At 41.3% G+C, this 20,031-nt stretch overlaps 1 protein-coding gene across 11 annotated transcripts in view; it reads left to right on the top strand.

Annotated features, from left to right (window-relative positions):
• The window catches only part of EXOC6 (exocyst complex component 6), a 734,347-nt gene that overhangs the window by 297,259 nt on the left and 417,057 nt on the right, over positions 1-20,031 (top strand). For all 11 annotated transcript variants that reach the window (XM_029609912.1, XM_029609910.1, XM_029609905.1 and 8 more), the window contains 4 exons: positions 11,847-11,930; positions 12,039-12,085; positions 12,223-12,343; positions 13,763-13,834. In XM_029609912.1, coding sequence (XP_029465772.1) covers positions 11,847-11,930; positions 12,039-12,085; positions 12,223-12,343; positions 13,763-13,834 — 324 coding nt within the window. The remainder of the gene's footprint in view (positions 1-11,846; positions 11,931-12,038; positions 12,086-12,222; positions 12,344-13,762; positions 13,835-20,031) is intronic.

Raw genomic sequence — 20,031 nt, 5'->3', positions numbered from 1 at the left:
CCATGTTCCTAGAACCCTTTACAGACTCTCTTCTATTCTAGAAGCCATTTCATATACAACTATTGTGAGTTCTTATTACAGACTGTTTATAGGAATCAGTGCTCACCTATGGCTCCTGTTCCTGAATGTACTGAAGACTCTCTGTGGCATAGAGACCATTGCAGACATCTACTATTGTGAGTGTAGATGTCTACTCACTACTTCTAGTCTCTCTCCACAGCTCAGCAACCCAGAGATTATATTCCAGTATCAGAAGGACTTCAGCGTTGCCAGACACATTGACTCACTACTGCCACCACTGGTGGTCCAGCTTCCAGTATAATAAAGAACTATTTGTGTTTATTTCATATTCTAGGATCTCCTCCTGGGGGCACTGTCATCTGCCATCGGTCCAGGGATTTACCATTTCCTCCAAGTGGTCATTCTTTTCACTATTATCGCTCTGTGGGAGCCAACCACTACTGACCACTACCACCACTTAAGGAAGTATTATATAGATAGCTAACTTCTCTTTCTATGGGACTTGCCAGCAGCCTATATATAACAGATTGCTGCTCCGTAGCGGAGGCATGATAGATTGCTATCTCAGTAGCGAAGTACAATACACCTATTGTTAGCTCCTCTTCTCAGAAGAGTATCATTGAACAGATTGCCAACTCCTCTTCCCTGGAAAGTTGATCTATAACAGATTGCTACCTCCTTCCTTACAGGAGCATCTAACAGCAGTTCACTAACAGATTTACAGATAGCTAACTCCTCCCCTCTGGAGGAGCAGATCATGACAGATTGCTAACTCCTCCCCCTTTCAGGAGAAAAGCAGAACAGATTGCTAACTCCTCCCCTCTGGAGGAGGAGAGCGTAACACAAGCAACAGCTCATCAGTTTCTAATTTTATTAGGCCACATGGCCTCCACAGTTCATGTCAATCCTATGGCAAGATTAGCCATGAGAATAACCCAATGGACATTAAGATCACAATGGATCCAAGCCATTCAACCACTGTCCTCTCCAATTCAAGTAACACATCAGCTACGTTCATCTCTACTTTGTGGGCGAAGAAGGACAACTTGCGCAAGGGCCTGCCCTTTCAACAACCAGTCCCACAGATAACTTAACTACAGATGCATCCACCTTAGGTTGGGGAGTTCAAATAGACAATCTCCAAACCCAGGGTACTTGGACAAAACTCGAAGCAACATTTCAAATCAATTTCCTGGAACTTCGAGCTATATGTTATGCTCTGCATGCGTTCAAGGACTGCCTTTCACACAAGACTGTTCTGATTCAAACGGACAATACTGTAGCCATGTGGTACCTGAACAAACAGGGGGGTACAGGCTCGTATCTCCTTTGTCAAGAAGCCGCTCAGACTTGGGACTGGGCCTTGACACATTCCATGTTTCTACGGGCAATTTATCTAGCGGGCATCCACAAAGTAGTTGCAGATCACCTCAGTCGTCAGTTCCAACCACACGAGTGGTCCCTGGATCCCTTAGTAGCGACCAGGATATTTCAGTGTTTGGGGCAACCAACAATAGACCTCTTTGCATCACACCTGAATCACAAAGTGGACAAGTTCTGCGCTCTGTACAGACAAAAACACCAGCCAGCCAAGGACGCCTCTGCTCGCCCTTGGAACTCAGACCTTCTATACGCATATCCTCCAATACCGCTAATAACCAAAACTCTAGTGAAGCTACAACAGGACAAGGGGTCCATGATACTCATAGCCCCATATTGGCCTCAACAAGTATGGTTTCCCATACTTCTAGACCTCTCGATCAGAGAACCAATTCGCCTGGGTGTAGCTCCCAATCTCATAACTCAGGATCAGGGCAGGTTGCGCCAACCCAACCTTCAGTCCCTATCCCTGACAGCATGGATGTTGAAAGCTTGATCTTACAACCATCAATCTTTCAACCAATGTCTCTCAAGTGCTTATAGCTTCACGTAAACTTTCAACACGAAAGAATTATTCTTCGAAATGGAAAAGGTTTACTTTGTGGTGCACGAAAAAGAACATTGACCCTTTCTCCTGCCCCACAACTTCTCTACCAGGCTATTTATGCCATCTTTCAGACTCTGGTCTCCAGACCTCATCTGTCAGAGTGCACCTTAGTGCAATCTCAGCTTACCATAACAAGATGGGAGATGCACCAATATCCATACAACTTCTTGTCAGTAGATATATGAGAGGTTTAACTCATCTTAAGCCACCAATTCGACCACCTATCACAGAATGGGACGTGAATCTGGTCTTAACAAGGCTCATGTGTTCTCTTTTTGAACCCATGACTTCCTGTGATCCTAAATTTCTCACATGGAAGACTATCTTCCTTATAGCCATTACATCGGCTAGAAGGGTTAGTGAGTTACAAGCACTTGTCACGTACTCACCCTACACAAAATTCCTACATGACAGAGTGGTTCTCCGTACACATCCAAAATTCCTTCCCAAAGTAGTTACGGAATTCCACTTGAACCAATCCATAGTTTTGCCCACATTCTTTCCAAGGCCTCATTCTCACCAAGGGGAACGCGCCTTACATACCTTGGATTGTAAACGTGCGCTAGCATATTACTTAGACCGCACTGCAGTCCATAGGAAATCCACTCAACTCTTTGTATCTTTTGATCCAAAAAAAACCAGGTAATCCAGTGGGCAAACACAATCTTTCCAACTGGCTAGCAGATTACATAGAGTTCTGCTATGAAAAAGCCTGCCTTCCTCTCCAAGGGCGAGTAAAGGCTCATTCAGTAAGCGCAATGTCAACCTCAGTAGCACACTGTTGTTCAGTGCCAGTTCTTGACATATGTAAAGCTGCAACACACTTCACACTTTTGCAGCTCATTACTGTTTGGACAAAGAAGGACGACAAGATTCAGCCTACGGACAATCTCTCTTAAAGAACTTGTTTCCAGTATAATCCCAACTCCTTCTACATCCAACTGACTGTGATTTTCGGCTTCCTCATTTTCACCAACAATACTTCAGTGTTGCTTCACTATAAAATGACTCAGCCTCTAGCTTGCTAATCACCCATATGTGAGGACTAGCATCCTACTTGTCCTGGGATAAAGCAAAATTGCTTACCTTGTAATAGGTGTTATCCCAGGACAGCAGAATGTAGTCCTCACGAAACCCACCCGCCAAGCTGCGGAGTTGGGTCTGATACGTTTTGATATCTCAATTGAGATCGAATGTCGGTATATAAAAATAATAAATAAATAAAAATAAATTAAAAAAATATATATTTTATTTTTGCTAAAGCTTATTGCTATATACGAGACTGAAGGGAGACCCCTGTGGCTGAGAATATCATGGCATGCTGGACATGCTCAGTGGGCTCAGAGTGCCATTCAAAAGTTTCTAGAAACTTTGACAGAAAGTTTTCCGCAATAGGGCTCCATCAATGACGTCACCCATATGTGAGGACTACATCCTGCTGTCCTGGGATAACACCTATTACAAGGTAAGCAATTTTGCTTTCTCTCCATACCTTTACAGCCCATTATTGTTTAGACAAGACTGGAAGACAAGATTACATCTTCGGCCAGTCTGTCTTGCACAACCTATTTGCAACTTGATGTACCAACACCCTTCCGCCTACCCGTTAGGGTTCAGGATGCCCGCTACCAAATTCCACCCCAGTCCTTGTGCCTATTGCACATCTTTGGTACATTTTTTACATTTCTCGGACATCCTCAGCTCAGTACTCACCCATATGTGAGGACTACCATCCTGCTTGTCTTGTGAGAAAGCAGAAGTTGCTTACCTGTAACAGGTATTCTCACAGGACAGCAGGATGTTAGTCCTCATGAAACCTGCCGGCCACCCTGCAGTGTTGGGTTCATTACGTTTTTCTTATTTTATTTTTTGGCACTTACTATAGCTTTTAAACAAGACTGAAGGGAGACCCCTGCTGGTTGCAGGGTTAGTGCCATCCTGGGCATGCCCAGTTGGTGCCAGTCAAAGTTCTAGAAACTGACAAAAGTGTTCCGTGATTGGGCTCCATCCTGTGATGTCACCCATATGTGAGGACTAACATCCTGCTGTCCTGTGAGAACACCTGTTACAGGTAAGCAACTTCTGCTGTATTGGTAGTGCCACAAGGCAAACTTTAAAACTTTGTACTTTTTTACATGATGGATGATTGAGGAATGAGGTATGAATGTGATATGTGTATGTTTGGAGTGTAGTTATTGAGGGGTAAAGCATGTTTGGGTAATTTTAATGGATACATTGAATATATAGATTTAGGATACAGTCCCTGCACATAGTTAACGTTTTTGTAAATTTTGAAAATCATTGGAAATAAAAAGATAATATTGGCATGAATAATTGCCTGAGACCCTCTGATTTTGGATATAGTAAGTAGTGAATATTGGTATTAGCCAGATAATTTATCTGGCTAATGCTGCTCCTCCTCAGAACACCTCCCGCTCACCCCTGGAATACCCCGCTTTTAGCCAGATAAGTGATTGAATATGCCAGTTTTAGCATTTAGACGGATAACTGTAGTTATCCATCTAAATAGCTTTTGAATATCTACCTCAGTATTTACAGTAGGGATGTACAAATCCAATCCTGAAAGGCCACTAAGCAGTTCAGTTTTTAGGGTTACTAGCATATAATCTGTTTTCTAGACCCAATCTATGCAAATATCTCAAGAATAATTATTGTAAATAGCCTGTAAATCAGGCTAGTTTGTCTCCCTTAAGTACTGGATTTGTACATCTCTGATTTAGAATGTATGCTTTCAAATTTTTTTGCATGGAGCTATATATGAAATTATCATAAACCTGTTGAATGTTCTTGATATGTGTGCCTGAGCTTGAGACCAACAAGGAGACGGCAACTGACCCAGAATCCTCTGCTATCTTAGCCTTTCTGGCTATGTGAACTTTAAATGCCCTACTGAGCCTGACCTGGAGGAATTCCAAGGACACCTGGACAATAGTTGAAGCTGGCGACAATTTGTGATGCCTAATTATAAGCGTGTTTGGCGCATATCCACAATGTTCCTTGTAACTCAATATGTTATAATCTCAATGTTCCTTGTAAACCGATATGATGTGTAAACGGTTATCGGTATATAAAAACCACTAAATAAATAAATAACATTCTATACCGAGTACTATGAAGTGCAGCACTAGCAATTATTTGTACTCTAAATCAAAACTAAACGTAACCTAAACTGCATGTAGTTGCTACCATTAAGAAAAATATGGGGTAAACCTGTACGGCGCACCAGATACAAAAAGCTTGCTGGGCAGACTGGATGGACTATTTGGTCCTTTTCTGCTGTCATTACCATGTTACTATGTTAAAACCTGGGATGTAGTTGTATTCTTTTTAACTTATGGCTCCAGTGAGCATGCAGTTTAGGTTAATTATAATTTTTTTAAACAGTTAAAACAATATATTAAGGGCTTTATTTCACATAGAGAAAGAATAGGAAAAAATCTTAGTTAATCAGGCTCTAAGTTTATTACTTTTATAGTTATGCTGGTTTTCTTTAAAATATTAGTTTCACAGCCTTGTTCTCTTTGATTTGAAGAATATAGTTCAAAGTTTACTTTTTTTCTGAGAATTTAGTAATGAAATGCTAAATAAATGTGACCAATGGATAACCTCATGCAGGAAAAACAAAACATTAAAAATGCTAAGCTGCTTTATTCTTCTTGCATACAAATTAGATTACATTCAGTAGGTATAGGAGTCAGTAGTTTCAGCATGTTGGAATGGGCAGATGGTCACCTCTGAATGGATCTCCTTAATAAGAACACCAGGATGTCTCTTGAGCTCCTCACAATGTAATCAGTGGATATAGAGAATATTTTCTTTGCCTATACTCTGAGTTCTCTGATAGAAGCTCAGTTTTCAGCAAGTATTTAGAAAAGGGTAAACAATAGTCTGCTCTCTACATTAATGATGGGGGTGGAAGGGAAATAGAACCAAAAGGTTACTAAGAGCCAAGAGTAACAGATAAGTATGAAAAAAAAAAAAGTGCGAAACTTGCTGGGCAGACTGGTTGGGCTGTTTGGTCTTCTTCTGCCATCTTTTCTCTGTTTCTATATATGTTTCTCTGTTTCTTTTGTGCAGGTAACCTGCTTTGTATTGTATTTTTAAGTGATTTATAGTTCCTTTTTTTAAAATACAAATTAGGTTAATATATTAGATAGAAAAACAAATGATTACTTTTGTAAAGCCCACTGCATTATCAACAACGTTGTGCTCCTTGCCTTAGTAGAAGTTGCAAACAGCAGGGGAATTTTCTGTTTGGAAAATGTTTAAAATTCTTACATCCTTGGGATCACTAAGCTTGTAGCTATCCTGTCAACTCCTCTCTGCTAATGTCAGGATGTATCTCAAGTTACACCTGTGTGTGATATCAGCATGCCATTTTCTTTGCTGCATAACAGCTGCAGTGTTGGTTAGTGTTCCTTCCCTTCTCTTACTGCTCCTTGAAGCCCTCCCATCACTATCTGCTGCCACTTCTCAAGGTTCCCTGACCTCCAGCTGCTGCTGCTCCTCAAGAATCCCTCCAGCCAGTGCTGCTTCTTTGGGTCCCCCAGCCACTGCTATTCCTTGGTACCTTTCCAAACTTCCAGATGTTGCATCTCCTCAGCTCCCCTAACTTACACCATAACTTCCATCTGTAACTGTCTCATCTCTCAGGAACCCTCTCCCATTGTTAGTCATTGCTCCTCAGGCACTATCTCTCATCTCCTACCACTACTACCATGTCTCCTCGGTATCCCATTAGCCAGATGTACTAAGCATTTTTTTCCATAGAGATAAAATGAGGAAAAACCCTGAGGTACATCTGGCCCCTGATCTTCAGCTGCAGTTACTTCCTCTCCTTAGTGGCCCCCAACTTCAATTGCTACTATCTCTGCTGCTCAGATCCTACCCTATCTTGCTGCTACCATCACTCCAGAAAATCAGACTATTCACATTGTTACATAGCTGTTACTGCTTATAATTTTTCCTTGAGCTGGCCCCTTCTTCCTATATCCTGCTGTATCTTCAGTTCTTGAAATCTGCCCAAGCTGGTCTCTCTTGCCTGCTTCATATAAGGAAAGGCTTTCCCAATGGAGGAAAAACACACACACACATGAACTCACCATAGAACCGTTAAATTACTTTTACCCACTAGCTCTTGCAACAGAAAACACAGTGAAACTGATTTACTAAGCTTTTCCACATAGACACAGAATGAGGAAAAATGTCTTAATAAATTAGGCTGAAAGAAACTTATGGACCATGCAATAAACTTTAATGGGTCTGGGAAGACCCTATTGTGCACATTAAAAATAGTGTGCGGTAAGGGAAGGCCTTACCATAAGAACATAAGAAATTGTCATGCTGGGTCAGACCAAGGGTCCATCAAGCCCAGCATCCTGTTTACAACAGAGGCCAAAACCAGGCCACAAGAACCTGGCAATTACCCAAACACTAAGAAGAACCCATGCTACTGATGCAATTAATAGCAGTGGCTATTCCCTAAGTATAATTGATTAATAGCCATTAATGGACTTCTCCTCCAAGAACGTATCCAAACCTTTTTTGAACCCAGCTACACTAACTGCACTAACCACATCCTCTGGCAACAAATTCCAGAGCTTTATTGTGAGTTGAGTGAAAAAGAATTTTCTCCGATTAGTCTTAAATGTGCTACTTGCTAACTTCATGGAATGCCCCCTAATCCTTCTGTTATTCGAAAGTGTAAATAACCGAGTCACATCTACTCGTTCAAGACCTCTCATGATCTTAAAGACCTCTATCATATCCCCCCTCAGCCGTCTCTTCTCCAAGCTGAACAGCCCTAACCTCTTCAGCCTTTCCTCATAGGGGAGCTGTTCCATCCCCTTTATCATTCTCTGTACCTTCTCTGTACCTTCTCTGTACCTTCTCCATCGCAACTATATCTTTTTTTTAGATGCGGCGACCAGAATTGTACACAGTATTCAAGGTGCGGTCTCACCATGGAGCGATATAGAGGCATTATGACATTTTCCATTCTATTAACCATTCCCTTCCTAATAATTCCTAACATTCTATTTGCTTTTTTGACTGCTGCAGCACACTGAGCCGACGATTTTAAAGTATTATCCACTATGATGCCTAGATCTTTTTCCTGGGTGGTAGCTCCTAGTATGGAACCTAACATCGTGTAACTACAGCAAGGGTTATATTTCCCTATATGCAACACCTTGCACTTGTCCACGTTAAATTTCATCTGCCATTTGGATGCCCAATCTTCCAGTCATGTTAAGAGTCTTTACAGACATTTGCATGGGTTTACAAAAATTTGTGTGCCTGTGCATGCAAACAAAGGAATGTTATATGCAAATGATAGTTTTGTGAGCTTATGTTAAATAGCATGTAACCCACCTTTTCTGTCATTCACTCCCTCTTCTCAAGATCTTCCCAGTCCAGCTGGTGTCCTGTGAAAGCTTACTTATTTGAGAGAAGGGTGGAGGGAAAAACTGGAGGGGCTCCATTGGCTAGTTAAGTTTCCCTGAGGGGAGCTTCCTTGCATGAGAGCCTTCCTACTTTTGTGATTATCATGGACAGACATTTAAATGTCAACAGAGGAAAAAGAGGATGAAAGTGCAGCCTGCCATGATCAGCTGCTAATTCTTCTGCAGATGGTTCACTTGTTTGTAACTAAGAATTCTCTGTGCTTATTGCAAGTTTTGAAGAGGGCAGGGGATAAGCACAGAATCCTTATTTAAATGTCCCCAGCAGTTGCTTATATGGGTAACCAGGTCATAACCTCTCCCTGCATCTGCCCTTTTACAACACAGTCCAAATGCAATAAAAGCACACTGGCACCTGAGTGGAATCAAACAGGCCACAGCTTTATTACAGTACATAACCAAGAGCCCAAGCTGGCAGTACATCAAAATGACTAACCCACAGTGAGTATCCGCCACCAACCAGCAAGATGAACACCCCAGGCCACCTGGCCTGCAGGTTACCAATATTTTGATACTGCAGCTCCCACGACCCCACCTCAGCCTAGTAAGAAGCCATGCATGGAACAACTGCACCCAATTATTCCATCCCAGAATTCCAGACATGACCACCGGTCAAGTCAGCAAACCATTCAGCATACCGCTGAACAAAAAACCGGTTCGGGCAACCCACATATATCCCCTGCTGTGTTGATCAAAAACACCCTAACAAATAACATTCAAAGAACATAAGGGCAGGTGGGTTGGATGCAGCTCCAGAGACGACAGCAGGCAAGTAACTTTTCCCCATGGGCTCCACCCCGTTACCCTACAGCCCTAGAGCCCAGCGACCAATTACATTCCTGTCTGACCAAAGTTTACTTTTAAACTAACCAGTGACTCCCTGCCCTATCCGACTGGAATTGCCAGTCATTACTCAACCTCCCCCCCCCCCCCTTCACCTGCTCCAGCCATCCAAGATGAACCTGGCACCCACATTACCCCAGGTGGCCGGGTACAAGACCCATCCTACCTTCTAATCTCACACTGCTCTTTGAAGATTCTTACTGATACAGAAATCAAAGAGTTCTAAACATGGAGTTATGTCAGTTTTCTACTCTCCAGGAGCTCTCCACTCTCCTTTGACCTCTCATCTGAAGTTTAGTAGGACTCCCACTTCTTTTTGCACTGACAAGCCAGCCCTATGTACCAGGCTAACTTGTATATATTTTGAAAGCAAACAGGACGAATCAAGAGGAAAGGAGAACTGAGTATGCTTACACTATTTAGCTTGTCCTCTATGAGTAACAACCTTATGCTATTTAGGTATTGCATGTATTTCCATGCACAGTTATAGCCTGGGTATTCTAGTTTTTTTCACAGTGTTTTGGCTTGACCACGTAAAATCATGTTGCATAGTTCATTATATGACATTAACAGGTCTGTAGAATTTTTTGTGAACCCACGGTAAGTTGGTTTTTTTTCTTGAGTTTTATTGCATCCACCCCTTAGATGGCAATTCATGGGAAAAATTGAAATTAACCCAAAAGCACTTTTCCTAGCTAGGCACTAGCAAATAAAAAATACATTAAAAAAAAAAAAAGAAAGAAAGAAATTCCTGTTAAGAGAACAGCAAAGTACTTGAGAAAACTAAATTTAGTGGTACTTGCTTCTTAATGATGCAAGTTTTTATTATTCCCAGTATCGAAGTTTTGATAGTACTTACATACTAGGAGGCCAATATAATAAGCTGTGCCACACTTTTCAAAGTTAATATGCTGTTTCACTATTGAGCATTATATGTAAATAAGTCCTGTATCTAAATAATGCATGCAGTTTATCTATGGACTTTCTTGCAAATTACTTAAGTACACTTTCTGAGGTATAGTTAAATTTGTTGCTATATAGCATTCAAGAAACAGTTTTTGTGCAAGCAGTTTTAACTGCATTCATAGATAATGAGCTGCTGTACATAATTTTGTATCACAGACTCTCAGCATTAAATTTGCACAAAAACTTGCAAAAGAAAAATTTGCATGTTAAAATCGCTGTTAGTGAAAAAAGTAAAACCATGCATTAAAAGGACATATAGCACATGTCATCCCATTTAGCATGCACTGAGAACAATTTTAGCATGTGAACTTGCCTTTGTGAGTTTTGGTACAGCTTAGTACCTTGACCTTTAAAACAGCACACTGATGAGCTAAAATAACATACATAACTAAGATGACAAAATACCATGCTAACAGATTATTCATCAAAATGCGTTAAGACGTTATCGCGGGCGTTATTTTTGGCATCTCATGATGCATATGCAAATTTTGAAAATTTAGTCAAAAGGGAGGAGTTTGTGCAGGTTTTATGAAAATGAGGGGTGTTTAGCGTTGCCTGCAATAGCGTAAATGCACATTATTGCACATTTTAACACCAGAAATAACTACACCTTTTTTCCTGGCATTAAGATGAGCGATATGCCCAAACTGGGATTTGCGATAAATATCGCAAATCCCATTTTGGGCAGGAGCAGGGAGAGGGAGAGGAGAGTAGAGCAGTGGAGTGGAGAGAGAGCCTCTGGGATGGCACACATTTGTCATCTCTTTATACCACTGTAAGAGGGTCAACTAGTAACTCGAGGTGAGGTTTTGCTGGTAGACTAGGGTTTGGGAGCCAGTTTTACATGCACAGAGGTATGAACAGCACAGTACACATCAGAGAAAACTTTTGTGATTTGGAATGAGGAAAGGTACACAAAGATGAGATTTCCACAATGTACTCTTGCCCTAGCTTGATGCATTCTCTACCTAGGTGCCTTATAGAGTCTCTCTCTCTCTCTTTCTCTCAATCTTTCTCTCTCACCAGAAGCTGCCCAAAACATGGAAATACCTGTCTGTGCACTTCTCAGGTTTTGAAGTGAAAATATCACGGGCATGATAAATTTAACGTGCATTGCGATAATTCATAAATTACCCTAACCACGCCCCTTTTTTATTATGGGCACTATTCATGCAAAGTTTATAGCAAAATGATGAATATAGGCCATAATTAGAGCAAAAGAATAAGGTTTATACATGTAATTATTGCCAACATCAAACTAGCTTACAGCATGTTTTTGAGACTAGGATTTTCCCATAATAATTCATTTATTTAGTACTTGATACGTTACCCATGGAGTTGGCTGCTTTTTGTGTCCAGTACTGCATATTTTTTCCTTTGTGATTACATTTGTCAGTGAGGAAGCTCAAGTGCTATGCAGTGACTGTATCTGGAATTATAGTAAAGATAAATAAGCTCAGAATAAATATAGACAAATAGTTTTATTTTTTGCCAAAGTGTTCTGCACTATAAGGAGGATAATTTTAATTTTGTTTCTTATATTTCAGGGTGATAAAGAAACATTTGAAAGTTATTATAGAAAACAGAGAAGGAAACAGGCAAGATTAGTCTTGCAACCTCAGTCAAGCATGGTAAGTTTCTGCCATGTTTTTTTTATAGTGTGAATATATATGTTTAATTGACGTTTCCAGAATATTATATGTCTGCTTAATTTCTTTTTATCTTTTTCTCACGGAAAGCATGAAACAGTTGATGGCTACAGGCGATATTTCAGTCAAATTGTAGGGTATGTACATGTTAATATAGATGAATTCTACCTTCGTTATTTTTTTTAATTTTTGCATTTCTTTAGCTTCAATAAATTATTATATTGTATGCTTTTCTTCTGTGTTTAATGCAGTCTTTCTCTATATTTTGTTTTAGGTTTTTTGTAGTGGAAGATCACATTTTACATGTTACTCAGGGTTTGGTGACAAGGGCCTTTACTGATGAACTTTGGAATATGGCACTTGCTAAGATCATTGCTGTCCTTCGAACACATTCGGTATGTGAAGTTCAACTCAAATCGTGTGTTAGAAAAGTTGTTTAAAATTGAATAGTGCCAAGGAGAAAAATTATACCTCCATAATTTTTTTTTTTGCAATTTAGAAATTGCTCTGATTTTGAACAAGCCTGCCAAGCTTTTGTTTTCTCTCAGCAGAATCAGGCTGTGAGCCACAGTTGTGTGCTATTTGCATAATCCTCCACTGATTTACAACTGACTGGGGCCTCCAAACATGGTTTTGGTCCAACAATTTAGAATATGCAGAGTTAATCTGCTGTTATTATTGCCATCTATTCTCGTAAGTCTGAACTGGCCTCTTCATTAGATCAGACTGAATACAGCATTGAAAGCACCAGCAGGAAATAGTTCCTGATTATCATTCCAAATACCCTATTTCCAAAATAAACTCTACCAGGAAAATCCTTAGCATTTCCTCTTCAGTATCCCAGTAACATGTGAGGATTTGCAATGTCCTTCTTAACTTAATTCGGAAGTCTGCAGAAATATTAATTCTGTCTCTGACTACACAACTATATATATATATGCTTTGCACCATCTCCTTTTCATATAAAAAACCATGTAGCTCAACTTCTTGCTTGCTTGAAAAATGAATGTTAGCTTATTATTTCACTCAAAAGAGGAGGATGCAATCAGCAATATGCACTAGTTAAAATAAAACCAACATAGTACTTGGGTAGAGAAAATGCCAATGGTTGTTTAAAGATTCAAGCTTTACAGATATTTTTGTTTTAAACATCTTTCCTTGTTTTCAGTTTTACTAATTTTAGAATTAACAAAAATGCTCATTCATAGCATAGGCAGTATGCCCACATTGCTGTTTTATGTTAGTAAATTCATAATGGAACAGCAATATTATTTATTCTTGAGCAAAAACAATCATCCATGTCAGATGATTCAAAAGTTTTGAGATTTGGGTCTTTGTGAACTAAAAGAATATTGAAATTAAGACAGCTCATCACACATTTATTTATTTATTTAAGGTTTTTTTATACCGGCATTCATGAAAAAATTCACATCATGTCGGTTTACATAAAAACAGATGCCACCTGCTGCATAAGTAGATTTAAACCCTGAACTGAATGGCCATTTAGGTAATTTATAGTACTTGCCTTGGTTGACTGACATTACCTCCTGTAAATCAATGCACAAATCAAGTCCTTGAGGGATATAAACAGGTCTGGTTTCTAATCTATTTACAATGTATTTTCATTATATATAATTTACAGATAAATTGCATGTTCTGATTACCCTGAAAACTTGTAACTTGAAGACTGGAGTTGTATACCATTATTCTAATATAAAGGATATTATTTATGTGTTCTTGAAAAGTACATGTAAAATACAATTATATAATTTGCCTTTGGTTTAAGTGTGCTCAAATAAACAATTTCTTTCCAGTCATATTGCACTGATCCTGACCTTGTCCTGGAGCTGAAGAATTTGATTGTTGTTTTCGCTGACACTTTGCAGGTTAGTGTTATATTGTTTTTTTTTTCTACACAAAATTTTAAAGTATATTTAATGTGTAGTAGAAGCATCTTAAAGGACAGGTAAAGTGGTAGTAGCAGTTACTAGTTTTAATTATGTTTTGTTTTTTTATATAAGTATTAGATTTATAGGAATTTAATAATCCATTAGTAGTTAACTTACATATGCATGCTGTCACTTTTATATTACTTTTAAGATTATGTTGGCTGTCGATATCTCAGTGATGTAAATTCAAATGTTTAGTACTGGCCTTTAAGGCAGTGGTTCTCAACCTTTTTTTGGCCGGGACACACCTGACAAATGGTTCTCACATGCGTGACACACTGAACATGTGACCATCACGGGACTAAATGTAAACATGCACTCTGCAGCCACAGGAATCCCCTCAACCCCCAGCAATGAGTGCAGAGCAGATCTAGGGCATTACCCTTTACAACTTGCCATACAAAAAAAGATATTCTGGTTCTGATGACATCTCAGTAAAAGCAAAACAATCTCCTTTTACTACCAGGCACAATAGCCTTCCTTATGAAAAAACAGTAATTTACCACTTATTCATATCCTATTGAGAAAACACAACAAATAAGATTGATACAAATGCCTACATACTAGTAAAATACCTCACCTTGGTCACACACCCAGAACTGACCTTCACCAAGTACAGAAAAATCACAAATTATAAATATGGAGACAGAAAATGGAATGGAAAACCAAAAAAGCCACTCTGCATGCAGTGCGAACCTGGAGAAATGGAAAGAGAAATATAGCACCTAACAGACTCTCAGGATTTGCAATAATGCAGACAAACTAACCCATATAAAGTTACACCTGTATTATGGAACACACTCAAACAGTAACAACCCTATCTAAGAAATACAACTATTAAACCAGGCCCTAAACACTAATACATTTCCTATTGGGAAAACAGAATAAGCCAAGCTGCTATAGAGCCCCACATAGAAATAATTGTAAAGCTATACTAAACATATTACAAAACAGCTGCTGAAGAGAATAATATCCAACAATTAAAAACTCATAAAAATTATTAAAACATGTCCAAATATCAATAAAATATTTCAAAACAGCAGACGTCGCATAATACCCAATAATTAAAATGTCAGTCAATCAAGAAAAATACATTTAAAAAGCCACCTTTACTTACCCTCTCCAGCAACTCTCCTACACCTTTCCCTTCCAGGCTAATAGCACTCACCAGAAGCAGCAAGGGCTGCTGTCCTCACAGTCCTCTTCCTTAGCGCCCACAACCAGTCACTCACACACACATCCCCAATTAGACCCCATGACCAGTCTCGGTCTCTCTCATCTTCCTGACCAGTCTCTCTCTCACATGTGCACACTAGTTATCTTCCTGACCAGTCTCTCTCTCACACAGAAACACATTACCTCGCTAACAGTCTCTCTCTCAATCACACTTATGCTCTCTTATATACAAGCTCTCAATCACACACAAATGCTCTTGCATCCATTCACACCAGCTCTCACCCAGGCCCCCATTCACACCAGCTCTCACCCAGGCTTCCATTCACACCCACACACAAACAAGCTCTCACCCAGGCACCTACACACACAAGCTCTCACCCATTCACACCAACAGAATCAAGCTCTCATCCCTTCACACCCACAGAAACAAGCTCTCACCCAGGCACCCATTCACACCTACAGACACAAGCTCTCACTTAGGCACCCATTCACACCCACAAATACAAGCTCTCACCCATGCATCCATTCACACCCAGAAACACAAGCTGTCATCCAGGCACCCATTCACACCCTCAGACACAAGCTCTCTTCCAGGCACTCATTCACACACAGACACACCATCTCTCACCCAGGCACTCATTCACACACAGACACACAAGCTCTCACCAAAAACTTCTTCTTCCTTCACTGCAGGGATAGGCTCCAGTTCCGCCGTGGCTTTACTCTGCGGGCCTTCTTTTTTCGCTGCCAGGGGGATGGGCTTCCGAGGTGGCCTTGGTCGGTGTCGGGTTTCCTCTTCGCCACCACGGGGATGGGCTCCCGTGGTGGCCTTGCTTGGTCGGGGTCGGATTTCCTCTTCGCCGCCACGGGGATGGGCTCCTGTGGTGGCCTTGCTTCATTGGGGTCAGGTTTTCCTCTTCACCGCCACGGGGGTGGGCTCCCGTGGCAGCCTTGCTTCGTCGGGGTTCGACACTGCCATTCCTCCCACTCCACCCCCGGACTATGCGATGCCTGCCTCACCAGCCAATCAAAGGCTTCCTCCCTTCTTCCTACTCCCCCTGGGAGGTAGAAGGGAGGAGGCTTCCGATTGGCCTGCGTGGGGGCAGGCAGAATGAAGGATGCTTCCCATTGGGCAGTGGGGCTGGGAAGAAAGGAGGCTTCTCACAATAACACGTTGTAAGCAAGATTTTTTCTTCTATGTGCAATATTTCATATAAGTTGATTTATATGTGGGACCATCATAACACCCACGGTATACAAGCAAATTAGCTTATATTTTAACCGCTATGGGTCATGTTTAATCTTCGGTCCAGTCTTTCCTTTAATTAGCAACTATACTTTTTTACTTTTTTTGTTTTTCTAAAATTAATATGGAACGGTACTTCCCTTGTTTATTGTGGGTGCTCCCGCACTTCAGAGGTTCAGTCCTTGTTGGAGGTGCTACCGCGCTTTGAAGATCCAATTCAGCACTACCACGCTTCAATGATTTAGGGAGTCCAGTCCTACCGCACTTTGAAGATCCAATTCAGCGCTACCGCTCTTCAATGATTTAGGGAGTCCAGTCCGACGTACGTTTCGCAAAGCTGCTTCAGGGACTGCAACAAATGAGAATCTCCAGGACTATCCGCTGAGAAGTATCCACACTATTGTTCCACACCGTTCAGTTTCATTCAAACCTTGCCGCCTTTTCCTCTTGTCGGTGTCTGAACGCCGACAAGAGGAAAAGGCGACAAGGTTTGAATGAAACTGAACAATAGTGGGGATACTTCTCAGCTGATAGTACTTCATAGGAGCAGAATTGAAAACCATACTTTCAAATGCTTTTCTACTCGAGGATCAGGCAGACACACTTTCCCTATTGGCAAACTCGCTGCACTCAAAGAAACAAGCAACAGCTCATCAGTTTCTAACTTTACTGGGCCACATGGCCTCCACAGTTCATGTCACTCCTATGGCAACACTAGCCATGAGAATAACCCAATGGACTTTAAAGTCACAATGGATCCAAGCCATTCAACCATTATACTCTCCAATTCAAGTAACCCACCAGGTACGTTTATCTCTACTATGGTGGGCGAACAAGAACAACTTGCGCAAGGGCCTACCCTTCCAACAACCAGTCCCACAGATAACTTTAACTACAGATGCATCCACCTTAGGTTGGGGAGCTCACATAGACAATCTCCAGACCCAAGGTACTTGGACAAAACTCGAAGCGACATTTCAAATCAATTTCCTGGAACTTCGAGCTATTCGTTATGTGCTGCATGCGTTCAAGGACTGCCTTTCACACAAGACTGTTCTGATTCAAAAGGACAACACAGTAGCCATGTGGTACCTGAACAAACAAGAAGCCGCACAGATTTGGGACTGGGCCCTGACACATTCCATGTTTCTCTGAGCCACTTATCTAGCGGGCATCCACAACACAGTTGCAGATCGCTTCAGTCATCAGTTCCAACCACACGAGTGGTCCCTGTATCCCTTAGTAGCGACCAGGATATTTCAACATCGGGGCAACCAACAATAGATCTCTTTGCATCACGTCTGAATCACAAAGTGGACAAGTTCTGCGCTGTGCACAGACAGAAACACCAGCCAGCCAAGGACGCCTTTTCTTGCCCTTGGAACTCAGGCCTTCTATACGCGTATCCTCCAGTACCGCTCATAACCAAAACTCTAGTGAAGCTACAACAGGACAAGGGGTCCATGATACTCATAGCCCCGTATTGGCCTTGACAAGTATGGTTTCCCATACTTCTAGACTTCTCGATCAGAGAACCAATTCGCCTGGGTGTAGCTCCCACTCTCATAACTCAGGATCAGGGTCGGTTGCGCCATCCCAACCTTCAATCCCTATCCCTGACAGCATGGATGTTGAAAGCTTGATTTTACAACCACTCAATCTTTCAATCAATGTCTCTCAAGTGCTTATAACTTCACGTAAACCTTCAACACGAAATAATTATTCTTCGAAATGGAAAAGGTTTACTTTGTGGCGCACGCAAAAGAGTATTGACCCTTTCTCCTGCCCCACAACTTCTCTGCTGGACTATTTATGCCATCTTTCAGACTCTGGTCTCCAGACTTCATCTGTCAGAGTACACCTAAGTGCAATCTCAGCTTACCATAACAAGATGGGAGATGCACCAATATCCATACAACCTCTTGTTAGTAGGTTTATGAGAGGTTTAACTCACCTTAAACCACCAATTTGGCCAACGGTCAAAGAATGGGACCTGAATCTGGTCTTAACAAGGCTCATGTGTTCTCCTTTTGAACCCATGACTTCCTGTGATCCAAAATGTCTCACATGGAAGACTATCTTCCTTATAGCCATTACATCAGCTAGAAGGGTTAGTGAGTTACAAGCACTTGTCACGTACTCACCCTATACAAAATTCCTACGTGACAGAGTGGTTCTCCGTACACATCCAAAATTCCTCTCCAAGGTCGATACGGAATTCCACTTGAACCAATCCATAGTTTTACCCACATTCTTTCCAAGGCCTCATTCTCACCAAGGAGCACTGTAAGCGTGCACTAGCATATTACTTAGACCGCACTGCAGTCCACAGGAAATCCACTCAACTCTTTGTATCTTTTGATCCAAACAAACCGGGTAAAGCAGTGGGTAAACATACTCTCTCCAACTGGCTAGCAGATTGCATACAGTTTTGCTATGAAAAAGCAGGCCTTCCTCTCCAAGGGCGAGTAAAGGCGTATTCAGTAAGAGCAATGTCATCCTTAGTAGCACACTATCGATCAGTGCCAATTCTTGACATATGTAAAGCAGCAACATGGATTTCTCTTCACACCTTTGCAGCTCATTACTGTTTGGACAAAGAAGGACGACAAGATTCAGCCTACGGACAATCTCTCTGAAAGAACTTGTTTCCAGTTTAATCCCAACTTCTTCTACATCCATCCTGCTGTGATCTTCGGCTGCCTCATTTTCACCAACAATACTTCAGTGTTGCTTCACTACAAAATGACTCAGCCTCCAGCTTGCTAATCACCCATATGTGAGGACTAGCATCCTGCTTGTCCTGGGATAAAGCAAAATTGCTTACCTTGTAATAGGTGTTATCCCAGGTCAGCAGGATGTAGTCCTCACGAAACCCAACTGCCACCCCGCGGAGTTGGGTCTGATATGTTTTATTATTTTATTTTTGCTAAAGCTTATTGCTACATACGAGTCTGAAGAGAGACCCCTGTGGCAGAGAATATCATGGCATGCTGGGCATGCTCAGTGAGCTCAGAGTGCCAGTCAAAAGTTTCTAGAAACTTTGTCAGAAAATTTTCTGCAATAGGGCTCCATCAATGATGTCACCTATATGTGATGACTATATCCTGCTGTCCTGGAATAACACCTATTACAAGGTAAGCAATTTTGCTATATGGCATTTAAAATACTGTACATTATTACTACCGCAAGACATTTACCGTATGGTAACCGCTTAACATGACTTGGTAAATGACCCACAATCAGGCCAATGCAATAATGTGTGCTCAGGAGAAATCACTGTTTTCTCCCAGGACAAGCAGGATAGTAGTCCTCACATGTGGGTGACGTCACTGGACGGAGCCCTATCACGGAAACGTTTGACTGGCACACTGAGCATGCCCAGCATGCCGTAATCCCTGTAGCCACAGGGGTCTCCCTTCAGTCTCTGTGAGAATTCTCTCACGATTTTTCCTCATTGAAAAACTTGAAGTTTACTTCACAAAAAAGTTCCCTCATAGGGGACTCCCATCGCGACATTGTTTTTTTGTTGCTCGGTGAGTGAATTCCACTGTCTTCGGTCGTTTCTTGCTCCCCTTTCCTCAGTGTTTGCAGGGCATCGATTGTTTTTGCTGCCCCTTTTTTCCATCATGGATTTTCAAAAATGTCCAGAGTGTCCCCGTACCATGTCGATTACCGACCCGCATGATGTCTGTGTGCTGTGCCTCAGCTC

Source organism: Rhinatrema bivittatum, chromosome 7 (genome assembly GCF_901001135.1).
Source record: "Rhinatrema bivittatum chromosome 7, aRhiBiv1.1, whole genome shotgun sequence".
In the NCBI taxonomy this organism is placed as follows: Eukaryota; Metazoa; Chordata; class Amphibia; order Gymnophiona; family Rhinatrematidae; genus Rhinatrema; species Rhinatrema bivittatum.
This window is presented reverse-complemented; position numbering and strand designations above follow the sequence as displayed.